Source organism: Vigna unguiculata, chromosome 6 (genome assembly GCF_037176805.1).
Source record: "Vigna unguiculata cultivar grain cowpea cultivar isolate G323 ecotype 2 chromosome 6, ASM3717680v1, whole genome shotgun sequence".
In the NCBI taxonomy this organism is placed as follows: domain Eukaryota; kingdom Viridiplantae; phylum Streptophyta; class Magnoliopsida; order Fabales; family Fabaceae; genus Vigna; species Vigna unguiculata.
Window position 1 is genome coordinate 39,973,973 of NC_140797.1, and position 14,008 is coordinate 39,987,980.

The window sequence follows — 14,008 nt, forward strand, 5'->3', positions numbered from 1 at the left end:
ATATATATATATATATATATATATATATATATATATATATATATATATATTATCTTTAAAATTTAAATATATTCTCACAGAAGCATATTTTCTTATGCTTTTAATATTAATCCATTTTTCTATTTAAGTTCTTATTTTTTTTCAATCTATCACTTTAAATATTTCCAGTCTAACTTAAATTTCAATATTATTTTTAAAGATTTGATCAATATTTTAAAATAACAATTGCATCACAATGCCAGTTATTTACCATAAATTTTAAAATAATAATAATTTATATATTAAAATTATTTATTTTTATAGATTTTAGTCATACTATAATTAATGTGTTTAAAATATTTATTTATTATGAATTTTATTTGTATAAAACAAATATATGACGCAAAAAATACTAGTAACAATTTGGTCCTACGAATTTTGATTTTGGATTGAGGAAAAACCGGTTTCAAAATTTACAATTCTAAAGCAGAGTTAAATAATGAGTTTTTATGATTATTTCACCACGGATAATGATTTATTTTGAATTTATGAGATAAATTAATAATATAAAAATGAGTCATGTGTGGTAGCACTTGAAATAAGAAAAATGATAGTAGATAGAAACATTTTTGCAAATTTGTAGTACCCTACTCTGGAACGGAAATCAAAGAAAAAGAAAAAGAAAAGGAAAACAAAAGCAGGGAAGAACAAAAAGAAACAGAAATTTGTTTTACTACGGTCCACCATCTCCTCAAATTCAAGAGGCCGAAGCTAAAACCACGACAAGAGGAAGGAGAAGGAGGAAAAGGAGAAACAGCAGCAACAACTGTAGCACAAACCGTGAATTTCAAACACCAACAAGTGTAAGCGAACTAAGGTACTCTTTCTCTCTCTGTTTTTTCTTTTTTTCTTTTCCCAATAATTGTCTACGCATGTTTTCAGCCGAAGTCCCTTCCTTCCTCCACTTCTTGCTTTGCTTCATATCCCCAATTAGCTTTCTGCTTCGGGATGTTTCGATTTCCTTTCTGCCAAAAATAAAAATCAATTTTATTAAATACTGCTGTCTCTATATTGGTCGCTTTCTCTGAATTGCCTAAACCAAAGGGAAATCCGACCTCGTAGTTTACGAAATTTAGATTACGAATTCAGAAATTGAATTTTCCTGATTGCAAATGTTTGGATCCGAAAGGAGTGTTAGCAGTTGCGGTCGTGGTTTGATGTATGACCTAGGTGAGCAATGTGGTCCTTGTTTCCTGAGTGTGACGCCTTCATTTGAAGCTTGAATACGAATCTCTCGGATATGTTATCAAGAGACTATGTTATACGTGGGTTTTATGCTGCTGTTTTGTATGTTGGCGCTGTTTGCTTCTTCAAAAGAGAATCATCATATGAAATACAGGAGCAAATAAAAACCCATAACCTCAGTTTCTGGATCCAAATAGGCGCAGTTACTACTGCTAAGTACAGAGATGAAAGTGTTATTTGGTTTAGTGCCTGAGAGGGGTAGACCGATTAGAGCTCACTGGGTTTTTTGTTCTGTTTTGGTTTGTTTTAAAGGATTTTCCGGCTGCGGTGATGTCCTCTTATATTTCCTGAGAATGTAAATACGATGAAGTGGTCCTGTGCAGGCAACAAGCTTTTATGAATTAATCACTGGGACTGTGTGCAGGACCAATCAACCATTTGGGATGTTTAGGCAGGTCATTGGCAAAAGTGGCATACTCAAAGTAGTATTCTTCAGAAATGTGGATTTTTCCATAGGCTATAATCAATTACATGATGGTGTAGAAACAATGCAGTTTGTGTTGTGGATAAATGCAGTTGAATGAGTTCCGTAGCAACCACAAAGATTAAAATTAACATTTTTTTGGTTTCTGATACAGACATCTTTTTCACCAGCAACCATTAGTGTCTGGCAACCTTTGAATTGTGATCATGGCACTAAAATAAAATTTAGATATAATCCTACAATTGTATCATTCAGGTAATGTTTGATTTCAATCCCCTTTCACTGGCACCTTAAATATATCATTTTCATCATCTCTCATATTAATAAGAACATGAAAGAGAAGGCTTCCAACAAAATTAAGTTAGAGGGATAGAGAACTAGAATCATCTTCTAATTATTTTGTTGTCTGTTTCTTTGTAGCATGTTGCACTCATGTCTTGTTTCATTTGTGTAATCTTTTCCTTGTATTGAGTTATGCAGACTCACGTATGGTGGGTTTTACAAAACTTTGAAATCATAATGATTGGAAATCGATTAACCAAATCAATTGATTTTCATACTAATAAAAAAAGACTTAGTTCAATTCTCGAGGTGTTGGTCAAGTGGAGTAAGACAAAGTCTTGTATTTGATAGGTTATAGGCTCAAGCTCCCACTCATTACCTTGGAATGATAGGTTGTAAGTGTTCTTTGAGTTCGGGAGCTTCCCCTATCTTGGACTAGGGCACTATCCTGGCATCTCCTTTTCCTAATTTTATTTCATGAAGAAGTGCTTAGTTTCAAATTATGTTCCTTTGGTTACTTATAATATCAAAGAACTTATTGATTTTATGCCAGAGTTCAATGTTCTACTTCTGCAACTCCCCTTTTGTAGGCAGCCTCACAGTGTTCAGATTGAGCAAGATATATGTATTTAAAAACTCCTGCATTAGTGCATAAGTTTGTAGATTTATATATTCTAAGTCTTCTGATGGGTCTTTTCACTTTTTCCTCCTTCTGCAATTATTTGCATTTGAATAATTTAATTATTGAACATTTATTATCAGTTAGCTACTTACTGTATTTACAGCTTGTATGTATTTGACTGGTACAGCAATCCCAAATTTCCATTTTGTTTCAGTGACTTTTCATTCTGAACTGTATATAAAATTTAACCATTCTTTCTTTTATTTATTGCAGAATCATTAGTTGGTCGGAAGTTTGATATAATGACATTTTTCAGTTCCCATCCTTGGAAGCCCTTGATAATTCACAAATATGATGGAAACCCGTAGAGTCAAATGACATTGCTCTTTCCTTGTTTTGCTGGATATATGGCTAATCATTCTTTAGTTTTAGACAACACATCTGTTAGTACTGTTACTGTAGCAGAGCAGCCATTAGTCATTGGGCAAGAGTTTCCAGATGTGGAAACCTGCCGAAGAACACTGAAAGATATTGCCATTGCCATGCATTTTGATCTTCGGATAGTTAAGTCTGATCGCAGTCGTTTTATAGCAAAATGCTCCAAAGAAGGGTGCCCATGGCGTGTCCATGTTGCAAAGTGTCCTGGTGTTCCAACTTTTACTGTAAGAACACTACAAGGAGAGCATACTTGTGAGGGAGTTCAGAATCTTCATCATCAGCAGGCATCAGTAGGTTGGGTTGCAAGATCTGTTGAAGCACGCATTCGAGATAATCCACAATACAAACCAAGGGAAATACTGCAAGATATTCGTGATCAGCATGGAGTTGCTGTTTCTTACATGCAAGCTTGGCGGGGGAAGGAACGTAGCATGGCTGCCCTTCATGGGACATTTGAAGAGGGTTATCGTCTTCTCCCTGCTTACTGCGAACAAATAAGGAAAACCAACCCTGGTAGCATTGCATCTGTTGTTGCCACTGGACAAGAAAATTGTTTTCAAAGACTGTTTATTTCTTATCGTGCATCAATTTATGGATTTATAAATGCTTGTAGGCCACTTGTAGAACTTGACCGAGCACATCTTAAAGGAAAGTACCTAGGTACACTGCTTTGTGCAGCAGCTGTTGATGCAGATGATGCGCTGTTTCCTTTGGCTATTGCTGTTGTTGATACTGAAAGTGATGATAATTGGATGTGGTTCATGTCAGAGTTACGCAAACTTCTAGGAGTGAACACAGAAAACATGCCTAGGCTGACAATACTATCTGAAAGGCAAAGAGGCTTGGTGGAGGCGGTAGAAACACATTTTCCCAGTGCTTCACACGGTTTTTGTCTGCGTTTTGTCAGTGAAAATTTTCGTGATACATTTAAAAACACAAAGTTGGTAAACATCTTTTGGAATGCTGTTTATGCGCTTACTGCTGCTGAATTTGAAAGCAAGATTACTGAGATGATGGAAATTTCACAAGACGTTATATCATGGTTTCAACAATTTCCTCCCTATCTTTGGGCTGTGGCATACTTTGATGGTGTTCGATATGGCCATTTCACACTTGGAGTAACAGAATTATTGTATAACTGGGCCCTTGAATGTCATGAGCTCCCTATAGTTCAGATGATGGAACACATCCGCCAGCAGATGGTATCTTGGTTTAGTGATCGGCAGGATATGGGCATGAGGTGGACATCAATTCTTGTACCATCAGCGGAGAAGCGAATTTTGGAGGCAATTGCCGATGCTCATTGCTATCAAGTTCTCCGGGCAAATGAAGTTGAGTTTGAAATTGTGTCCACTGAGAGGACCAATATTGTAGATATACGGAGTCGTGAGTGCTCTTGTCGCCGTTGGCAGCTTTATGGATTACCTTGTGCCCATGCTGCTGCTGCACTTATCTCTTGTGGACACAATGCCCATATGTTTGCTGAACCATGCTTCACTGTACAGAGTTACAGAATGACCTACTCTCAGATGATTAATCCTATACCAGATAAGAGCCAATGGAGAGATCAGGGAGAAGGAGCTGAAGGTGGAGGAGGGGCAAGGGTTGATATTATAATCCACCCACCAAAGACTCGCCGGCCACCTGGGAGGCCTAAAAAGAAGGTTCTACGAGTGGAGAATTTTAAGCGTCCCAAAAGAGTTGTCCAATGTGGCCGCTGTCACATGTTAGGACATTCTCAAAAGAAATGCACAATGCCCATTTGAAGAATTTGCTTACTTGTTTGAAATATCTTTTTGTTTCAGGGACATTCTGCAATAGAAGTAATGTTGTCTGTATTGTAATTTAAATGTATTCTGAACCTGTCAATGACAAAATAAGAATCCATTAGTTTTTGCCAAGGTTTTCGTAAAATGTTGGCGACCTGTCTGTATCCCTGTTTTCTCATTTGGCGTAATAATTGATTAATGTTAGAAAATTGGCTTGCCGGTTTGAATCTGGTCTCTATATTGTATCATAATTTCACGACGAAAAGTTGGGGAAAGTAATCTGAACTGGTAGATATCATTTTTAATCAAAATTCTTCTTGATTTTCAATCTTTCAATTGTAGTTCTCTTGGTTGTCTTGAAATGTTACATATATTTCTTTATTGATTTGGAAAGACATTCACTCTAGCGGAATGGTTAGGCCAAGAAAACTGATCTACAGAGTTAGGTACTGCCATGGTAACACATTTTTAATGGCGTTTACACGAGAAATCCATATATACTTCGATGTTTTTTCTCTTCTGGCCGAACGGTGTATGGAAGATGTTACTAGAGATTTGATTCTAATTGCTTCCCATCTGGCCAGTTCTTGGTAGTTATTGCCCAGTGCATCTTTATATATATATATATATATATATATATATATATATATATATATATATATATATATATATTATGTTATGTTTTCTGAATTGCTTTTATAACGGTTGGATTGGATAAATTGCAGCTACTACCTAGGTTTTCTTATTCCTAGTCTGCATGCATTGAAGTTCATCTGCTTTGGTAGCAAAGCGCATTAATTATTTACTGAGCAGACTTCGTTCTGTGCTGGTTTAAGGGTCACTTTTTACAGCCACATAATTTCAACGGTGGCATTTCATTTTCCCAATCACCAAATCTTCGTTTATTTTTTGTTATCATTAGGGCAACAAGAGCATCTTCTGTCAAAGTCAAAAAAGGAGAGAGCAATCCTTCAGAACATGTGATCACATCACAGTTCGCAGGTGCACATGACAGAAATATGACCAGATCAAAGTTAGGGTAGTTGTGTTTATAAATGTATTTATTTTAGCTTTTGCAGAATCAAATAACAGTCCTCTTAAGCTCTGACACTATCAAATGATGGTCATTTTGGTAGTTTTAGACTTTTATCAATTAAGTTAGCCACTCTTCATATTTTTTGCATCTAATTTAATACATGTCGATAGAACCACGTGCAGTGTGGGTTTTATTTATAAGTAGTAGTAAGGTCAATAGCATTACTTCTAATAAAATGTCTTCACAGAATATTTTTGCTTTCACTTTTTCTTATCGAACCAAACACGATGAGAGAACTTAAATAAGTTGAAATAAGTCAGAGCAATCCATTTTCACAATTGATGAATTGCACATACAATTGATCACGATATGCAGGCATGCAATGCAGTGTGCAGTATAGTGTAAATCACATTGGATCATACCAAACATGTACTAGGAAACACAATCTTCCTTATCCCATTAAAATGTAAGAAGAATGGGATCACCATTGTCTTTTTTGGTCATGGGTACAGTGATCAAAGCGCCATTATTGTTCTGCTGCCAGCTTTTACAGTAATAAATTGTAACCTTCAAAACAAGAACACCATATATACATCATTAAAACAGAATCATAATGAATAAAACCAATGAAAAGGTTAGTATTTTCATGGATTGAATTATTCTATACAGAAATATAATTCTTCAAATTATCTGGTACTACCAACACAACAAAGAACATAACTTATATATTGTACTATAGGTATAATATATAAGTTCTGTACCATTGGTATGATTTTCTAACTAAATTTGGAGTGTTGCATCGATACTTTGCATTTTATTGAACATATTACATATTCATAAGATGAAATTTTATATTTAACCGGAGCACTACACTATTATACTTACACTATAAATACCATCAAATCCTTCATCACATAAATACCTGGTCCCCATTTACGGGAAACTCATCTGAACTAACATTTTAGCGCAAAGCCTTAGTCATCCAAATGGAAAGTTGGATAAATCAGTAGTAGATTGATATTAGACGAAAGTGAGTTTCCTCAACCTGGAATGCTAAATAGATCGTCTGGGTATGACTTAAGTCCCACATCGTAACACAATATGAAATAAAACTAACTTCTTTTATATAAATAGCTAAGATGAAATTGTTAAGGTATGATACTTCAGGCAGTTAATGGGATATGAGGAGTGGTTTGGGCTCGCAAAGTTTATGCGAGTTGGGTGTTCGCCCCAAAGCCTGGTTACGACAATTGAGCACCCTCCAATTTTTATTCTGATCCCTATGCCAGGAGGATAAGTTTATTACAAATATTTATTTGTAGCATTTATTTTAGAATTTTTGTTTTAATATATTGTTGTTTTAAAATATTTGTATTATTATTTTAAGACCTTTGATGGGTACAATATTAGTAGTTTATTTTGTAATTCATAAATATGTTTCTGTTGGTTATGTTCAATTAAAATTCAGAATTAAGAATATATATATATATTAAAGTAAATTATTCTTTCTTAAATTTATAATATTATTGAATACCATATTGTTTTCCCAAATATCATATTATCATTTGTAGTTATATTTGGCATACAGACATCAAAATATGGTAAATTTATTTTTATAAATTAGTAGTTTTTAAAATATCTTATATTTTAATTTAATCATTTCACATCACATATAATCATGTAAAAAACATTGATCACAAACAATTAAAATCAAATGTTTTATATCCAGTGATTTACTATCATCAAAATCAAAAGTTTCACATCTATTATACTTCCATCGCAAATGCATATAAGGAGATTTCATCCTAGAATCTTCCATAGAGTTTATGACTTATTAGGCATGATTATTTGTTTATATAGTAAGTAAGTAATAAAAATATCTATCGAATTTCATTAATCAATATCTTTTTTATGTGATGTGAGTTCATCATCAGTAAAATCAGAATAATCTCATTCTTAAAATCTTTATACAATACAACATCTAAAGATAACATCTTTTTTAGGAAACAACTACATTTACATCAAATATATATCAAATCAACATCTCACTATAGATTATGATACGTGCTTTAGTTTTGTTTTATCACTATTTCGCATATTTTTATTTTAAATCTCAACAATTGACTTTTATATACAATATTTTTCCTATCACTTAGTGAGCACTTAAGCTCTTCTAGTGTAACAATTTTAAGGTTTTCAAAAATTAAGGCTTGTTTAGTTATTCATCTAGTGAAATATTTGTAAAGGTATATTAGTCTAGCAAACACTTGACTCACTCATCAATCAATCCCTTCTGAGTACTTTGAATTTTAATTAAAAAAATTTGTTAAGCAAGAAGTTTGGCTCGTTTAATGAGCAAGTATTATAAGCTTATAACAAAATAATTTGTCAAGTAAGACCAAACTCGCTAAATGACCTAACAACCACTAACTCTCTAGATTATAATAAAATGAATTGTGCTTAGCAATTCACCTAATGAGCCAAGAAATTGGATTTCATTTTATAAAGACTACTATTTCTATAAAACTATCTTATTTATCTTATGAATACATTCTCTCTAAATTTATGTTATAATTATCTTTTGAAGATCACATACTATCATAGAGAACCTAACGTAGAATAGGACAATTTTAGTCAATCAAAATCTTCTTTGAGTAAGTTCATCTCTTAAATCAATTTTAAAAAATTTTACATGCATGTACTCTAGAAGCATTGCATGTGATTCAAAAGAATTCAAAATGAATCTTTATTTGTTTAAAATTGTTAGGATACATGTTCAAATTGTTGATATGAGTTTTTCATGTACAAATATTGCATTTTGTGTGAGTGAAGACTTTTAGAAGTCTAATGGGATCAAGAAACTCAGTCCTAATAAGGAGATCTAGTTGAATCTAGTAGAAATGTTGTGATCACCATGCTTAATTTAAGCTATTTGAAAATTGTTGAAATTTATATGATATGTTGAATGAAGATGTTGTAATATGACTTGTGTGGTGACTTTTAAAAAGTTGGATACATCAGTTTGATCATATCGATTCATTATACTATTTTTTTTAGAATTGAAATATATATATATATATATATATATATATATATATATATATATATATATATATATATATATATATATATATATATATATATATGAAAAGAGATAAAAACACTAGTGGTAACTTATAGTTCAAACTAATATATGTAAGATTTCTAAAGTTCTATAGACTCGTTAGGCGAGTCATCCACTAGCTAAGATAAATTCAATTTTTCAAAATTAAGAAAACTTAGGTTGCTTTACTTATACTTTTAACTTTTTTTACGTACTTACATTTTGAATTAAAATATGTTTTCACTTAATGATATTATGTTTTTTCGTGTGTTTTTCTTTTCTGCAAAGATCAATTTACAAAAATTTATGAGCCACCAAAAATACAACAATGCATGACAGAATAAAGAAACAAAAGTTAAAAACAATCTGGATTTGTCCGCAATTTTTTTACAAAACGGAACCTTAATCAGTGTCCCTCCATCAAAACTGTGAAGACACCTAACATAAAACCACTTCAAGGTCCCATGCCTTAAATTTTTAAGGCATACATCAGAGTGAGAGAAGTTAAGTTACCAATCAGACTCTCCAAATGTCTTTTACCAACTCTTCAAACATCATTATTTCTACATTAAGAACCATCCATGGATACTCACAAAATGATATATATTATTACACAATAGCCTAAGTACCCAAGGATCATACCAAAAGCTAATTTTCAAATCAAACTTCTGACCTTTAGAAACATGAAAGCAGTGCATGACTTTTCCATTCATTGAGCTTCTGATTCATTTGGCCTTTGGTTATATGATTAATGCATCCTTTTCTTCCCGAGACTCTTTCACTACTTCCTAACACTCATCAAAGAACTACTAATCAAATTCTACCAATAAAAAGGCAGTACTTGAAATAAAGAAACACTTCAAATGTATAGAATTATTTCATGCATCAAAACAGAGTGATAATATGTTATGGTGACCTCATTCTGGTGCATGTCCAAGACAATGAAGAACGTGAATACATTTTGTTTATCAAACGTTATTGTTCATCTCTCGATCGTGTGTTTGCTATGGCAATGCAATTCAAAGGCAGTTACGTATGTAGTTCACATGGACGAGTCTTACATGCCCAGAGTTTTCACCTCGCAACGCCATTGGTATTCATCCACCGTTACTTCTCTGGACTCCGCCACTGAACACGTTAACAGTAGCATTTTGTACTCTTACGAAAACGCACTTCACGGTTTCAGCGCTGCGTTGTCACCACAGCAGTTACAGAGTCTGAAAGAAACACCAGGTTTCATCTCAGCATACAGAGACAGAGCAGCCACTCTTGACACCACCGCTTCCTACACCTTCCTCTCTCTCAACGTCTCTCACGGCCTCTGGCCAGCGTCCAACTACGGCCAAAACGTCGTCGTTGGCGTCGTCGATTCCGGAATCTGGCCCGAGAGCGACAGCTTCAAAGACGATGGCATGGTAACTCAAACTCCTCCAAAATGGAAGGGAAAGTGTCAGGGTGGTCAACGCTTTGACCCCTCCCTCTGTAACTCCAAACTCATAGGCGCAAGGTACTTCAACAAAGGCCTTCTCGCAGCGCACGACGGTGATGACGACGACACCAAAATTGGCTCCAACTCCGTTAGAGATAGCATGGGACACGGGACCCACACCGCGTCCACGGTGGCGGGGAACTACGTGAGGGGCGCGTCGTATTTCGGATACGCAAAGGGCACCGCAAGAGGAATTGCGCCACGTGCTAAAATTGCGATGTACAAGGTTTCGTGGGCCCAAGGCGCGTTTGCCTCGGACATGCTCGCAGGTCTGGACCAGGCAATCGCTGACGGAGTTGACGTTATTTCCATTTCAATGGGTTTGGATATGGTGCCCCTGTACGAGGATCCTGTCGCAATCGCCGCTTTCTCTGCGTTGGAGAAAGGCATCGTGGTTTCAGCTTCTGCCGGAAACGCAGGTCCGTCACTGGGGTCCATACATAACGGGATTCCGTGGGTTTTAACGGTTGGAGCGAGCAACACAGAGCGCTCTTTTGGCGGCACGTTAATTCTGGGCAACGGGAAGAGGTTTTCCGGGTGGACTCTGTTCCCTGCAAGTGCCACGGTGAATAACCTTCCTCTGGTTTACCATAACGACGCTTCCGCATGTGACTCTTCTACACTGTTGTCGCAAGTGGCGCGTGGCAGCGTCGTCATATGCGATTCTGTTATGGATGTTAACCAGCAGATTCAGCAAGTGTCACTGTCTGCAGTGTATGGAGCTGTGTTTATATCCAGTGATCCCACTCTGTTTGAAACGGGAAAAATGACGTTTCCGGGCCTTGTTATTAGCCCTCACCATGGCAAAAATGTGATCGAATACGCACGCGCCACTCAACCCGCTTCCGCCACCATAAAGTTTCAAGAAACGTTCGTCGGAACCAAACGGGCTCCAACGGTGGCCAGTTACAGTTCCAGAGGCCCGTCTTGGGAGTGTCCGTGGGTATTGAAGCCCGACATTATGGCCCCGGGGTCGTCGATTTTGGCGGCTTGGGTTCCGGATTTGCCTGCGGCCCAAATTGGCCCAAACGTGGTATTAAATAATGAATACAATTTGTTGTCTGGGACTTCGATGGCTTGTCCTCATGCTTCCGGGGTGGTGGCTCTGTTGCGGAGTGCACACCCCGAGTGGAGTGCTTCGGCTGTTAGGTCCGCGTTGATAACTACGGCCAGCCCACTGGATAACTCTGGAAAGCCCATCGAAGAAAATGGAGAGCTCTCTCCACGGGCTTCTCCTCTGGCCATGGGCGCTGGCCTTATCGACCCCAACCGTGCGCTTGACCCAGGTTTGGTTTATGACACCACCCCTCAAGACTATGTTAACCTCCTCTGTGCCATGAATTTCACCCAGGCCCAAATCTTGGCCATTACCAGATCAAAGGCCTACAATTGCTCAAGCCCATCTTACGACGTCAATTATCCCTCTTTCGTGGCTTTTTCTGCTGACCAGAGTGTGACAGTGGAGAGAAAATTCCGGAGAAGTGTGACGTACGTTGGAGATGGTCCAGCTGCTTACACGGCACGTGTGAGTTCCTCTAATGGCACGCAAATCTCAGTTTCTCCCAATAGGTTGGTCTTCAAGGCAAAATATGAGAAACGGAAATTCAGTTTGACGTTGAAGTCTGAAATGAAGAAGGAAAATGCAGTGGCTTTTGGTTCATTGGAATGGGTTGAAGAAACAGGAACGCACGTTGTTCGGAGTCCCCTTGTGGTTGTACCTACCAACTTCGTCTTCAACCCCTAAACTCGGATTTAACTTCACCTTATATTCCACTCATCAATATCAATCTCTGCGTTCTAATAATATCAACATATCATTGATTATCTTTTTTAGCTGGTAATTATCTTACTCTACAATACTGAAAATCAGAATAAAAACACATGAAGTACTTATATAAGCGATGATGATGATATATATGAACCTGCAATCGTATTATTAATGTATATACAACTTATATACAGTATACTCCAGTTTCAAGCCCAACCAATTACAACCCAATTAAGGCCCTATTGGTCCATACCAGTAGATTTGAGCACCGCATGACCAATTGGGAAAATTTCAAAGTTCATGCCATGCAAGTAGCTCAATGTGTATTTACTCTGCCAATCATTATTTACTGCAAAACTGTTTGGAAGAACTTGAGAAACAAGACATCAAGTTCTCTTTGTAGACGAGGATGTTTCAAAACAAGTTGGTCTTGCAGTAGAGGGGCAGCATATAGACTGAAGCAATTCTTCTACACGCAGCACTTGAAATTTAGGACGTGTGTTGGGAGCAATATTGTCAACACGGTGTTGGAAAATCTTGCCATTCTTGTCGAGTTTATACTCAGAGGTTCCATCAAACCTCCCACGGTTCTCCCATGGACCTCGTGAGATTCCATGAACAGTCCACCGAACCATAATGACATTCTCAGCAGGCTGCCACACGCTGGATAAGTCAATCCACAAAGCCTTGAAAAACATCCTGCCATGAAATCGTAGAGCCCAGAAGATTGTTTTGTAACTCTCGATGCCAACGAACGTGTTCAGAGGATCTTTGAGTACAATATCATCCCTGAAAGAAACAGATATGTTTGTAGACACAGAAAACTTCCAATCCAATAAACAAAGAAAGCAGGTAAATAAACAAAAATAAACACCATGCAAATAAAATAAATGTTTAGTTACTTACATTCTTGGTCCTCGATTATTACAATTGTACGTAAGACAATTAAAATCACAAGTACAACTATGTCTGAAATAAAATAAAATTGAGAAAAGAAAGAAACTGGAACCTGTAGATGTCGAAGGAGAGTTCTCTGTGGAAGAGGGCAGGGAAGTCCTCCCTCAGAGCCCGAAGAGCATGCCCCAAATTCACGTAATATTCTTGTTTTTCTTTTTCTTCTTCTTCCTCTTTGTTCCCTCTCTTTACCAGAGCCGAAAAGTAACCATACGAACTAAAATTCTGATCCAAACCCAAAACCCCATAATCCTTAACTTTGCAACTTACTTTTAACCCAATTGTCTTGCCCTTTGTGAGCGGTTTAAAGTTGTAGAGCTTACTGGGTCTAGGGTTAAGGTAGTGCACAATTTTGGTGACCAAGAACGGTTCCGAGCAATGGATGAGAAGAGACATGGTGATGGGTGGGATTTCTGCGACGAAAGTGAAAGAATAAAATGTGGTTGCTGCATGAGAAGAAAAGAAAAAGGGAGTTGAAAAAAAGAAAACAAGATTAGATGTGTGGAGTTATTAAGTGGGAAAAGTGTGTGATTGGTTGGATTTGGATTTTCTTTCTACTTTTCCATAGGCTATGTTACTAAAATAAAAAAGCTTCAAAAATGTCACCTTGTGGCGTGGGTGTGACAGAGAAATAACCCAAGAATAATCCTTTAGGAGAGATTGGAATCTTTGGGTTAGGTGCCTTGGCACTAGTTGAGAGCATATTCCCTTCTTCTTCTTCTTCTTCATTTTTTCATTTTATGTACTTTTGTATTAGTTTAAAAAAGGCTTTAAGGGGGTGAATTTGTTTATAGAGAATAAAGAAATTAGAATGGTTAATCAAAAATTAAATTCGAGAT

General features: G+C 36.4%; 2 protein-coding genes, 1 non-coding gene and 1 pseudogene across 3 annotated transcripts; 3 read left to right on the forward strand and 1 right to left on the reverse strand.

The window, feature by feature from the left end:
• The first annotated feature begins 605 nt into the window (after nt 1-605).
• On the forward strand, nt 606-4,951 carry LOC114188018 (uncharacterized). The gene is made up of 2 exons (XM_028076495.2): nt 606-856; nt 2,886-4,951. The coding sequence occupies exon 2, from the start codon at nt 2,987-2,989 to the stop codon at nt 4,814-4,816; it is 1,830 nt and encodes a 609-aa protein (XP_027932296.2). The 5' UTR covers nt 606-856; nt 2,886-2,986; the 3' UTR covers nt 4,817-4,951.
• A 2,080-nt stretch (nt 4,952-7,031) lies between these two features.
• On the forward strand, nt 7,032-7,136 carry LOC114189317 (small nucleolar RNA Z279/snoR105/snoR108). Its single transcript, XR_003605621.2, has one exon. It is a non-coding gene; the product is annotated as a small nucleolar RNA Z279/snoR105/snoR108 (small nucleolar RNA).
• A 2,751-nt stretch (nt 7,137-9,887) lies between these two features.
• LOC114186790 (subtilisin-like protease SBT3 pseudogene) lies at nt 9,888-12,237 on the forward strand (annotated as a pseudogene).
• Nucleotides 12,238-12,337: 100 nt separating this feature from the next.
• On the reverse strand, nt 12,338-13,721 carry LOC114186792 (uncharacterized). Its single transcript, XM_028074809.2, has 2 exons — nt 13,225-13,721; nt 12,338-13,004 (listed from the first exon to the last, which is right to left on the reverse strand). Exons 1-2 carry the CDS (start codon nt 13,563-13,565, stop codon nt 12,602-12,604), a joined length of 744 nt encoding a protein of 247 aa, XP_027930610.2. The 5' UTR covers nt 13,566-13,721; the 3' UTR covers nt 12,338-12,601.
• Nucleotides 13,722-14,008: the final 287 nt, after the last annotated feature.

Coding starts and splice junctions, on each gene's coding strand:
- LOC114186792 (XM_028074809.2), bottom strand. CDS start 13,565: ATGTCTCTTCTCATCCATTGCTCGGAACCGTTCTTGGTCACCAAAATT. Junction 13,005..13,224: donor CTCTCCTTCGACATCTACAG/GTTCCAGTTTCT, acceptor TGTTTCTTTCAG/GGATGATATTGTACTCAAAG.
- LOC114188018 (XM_028076495.2), top strand. CDS start 2,987: ATGACATTGCTCTTTCCTTGTTTTGCTGGATATATGGCTAATCATTCT.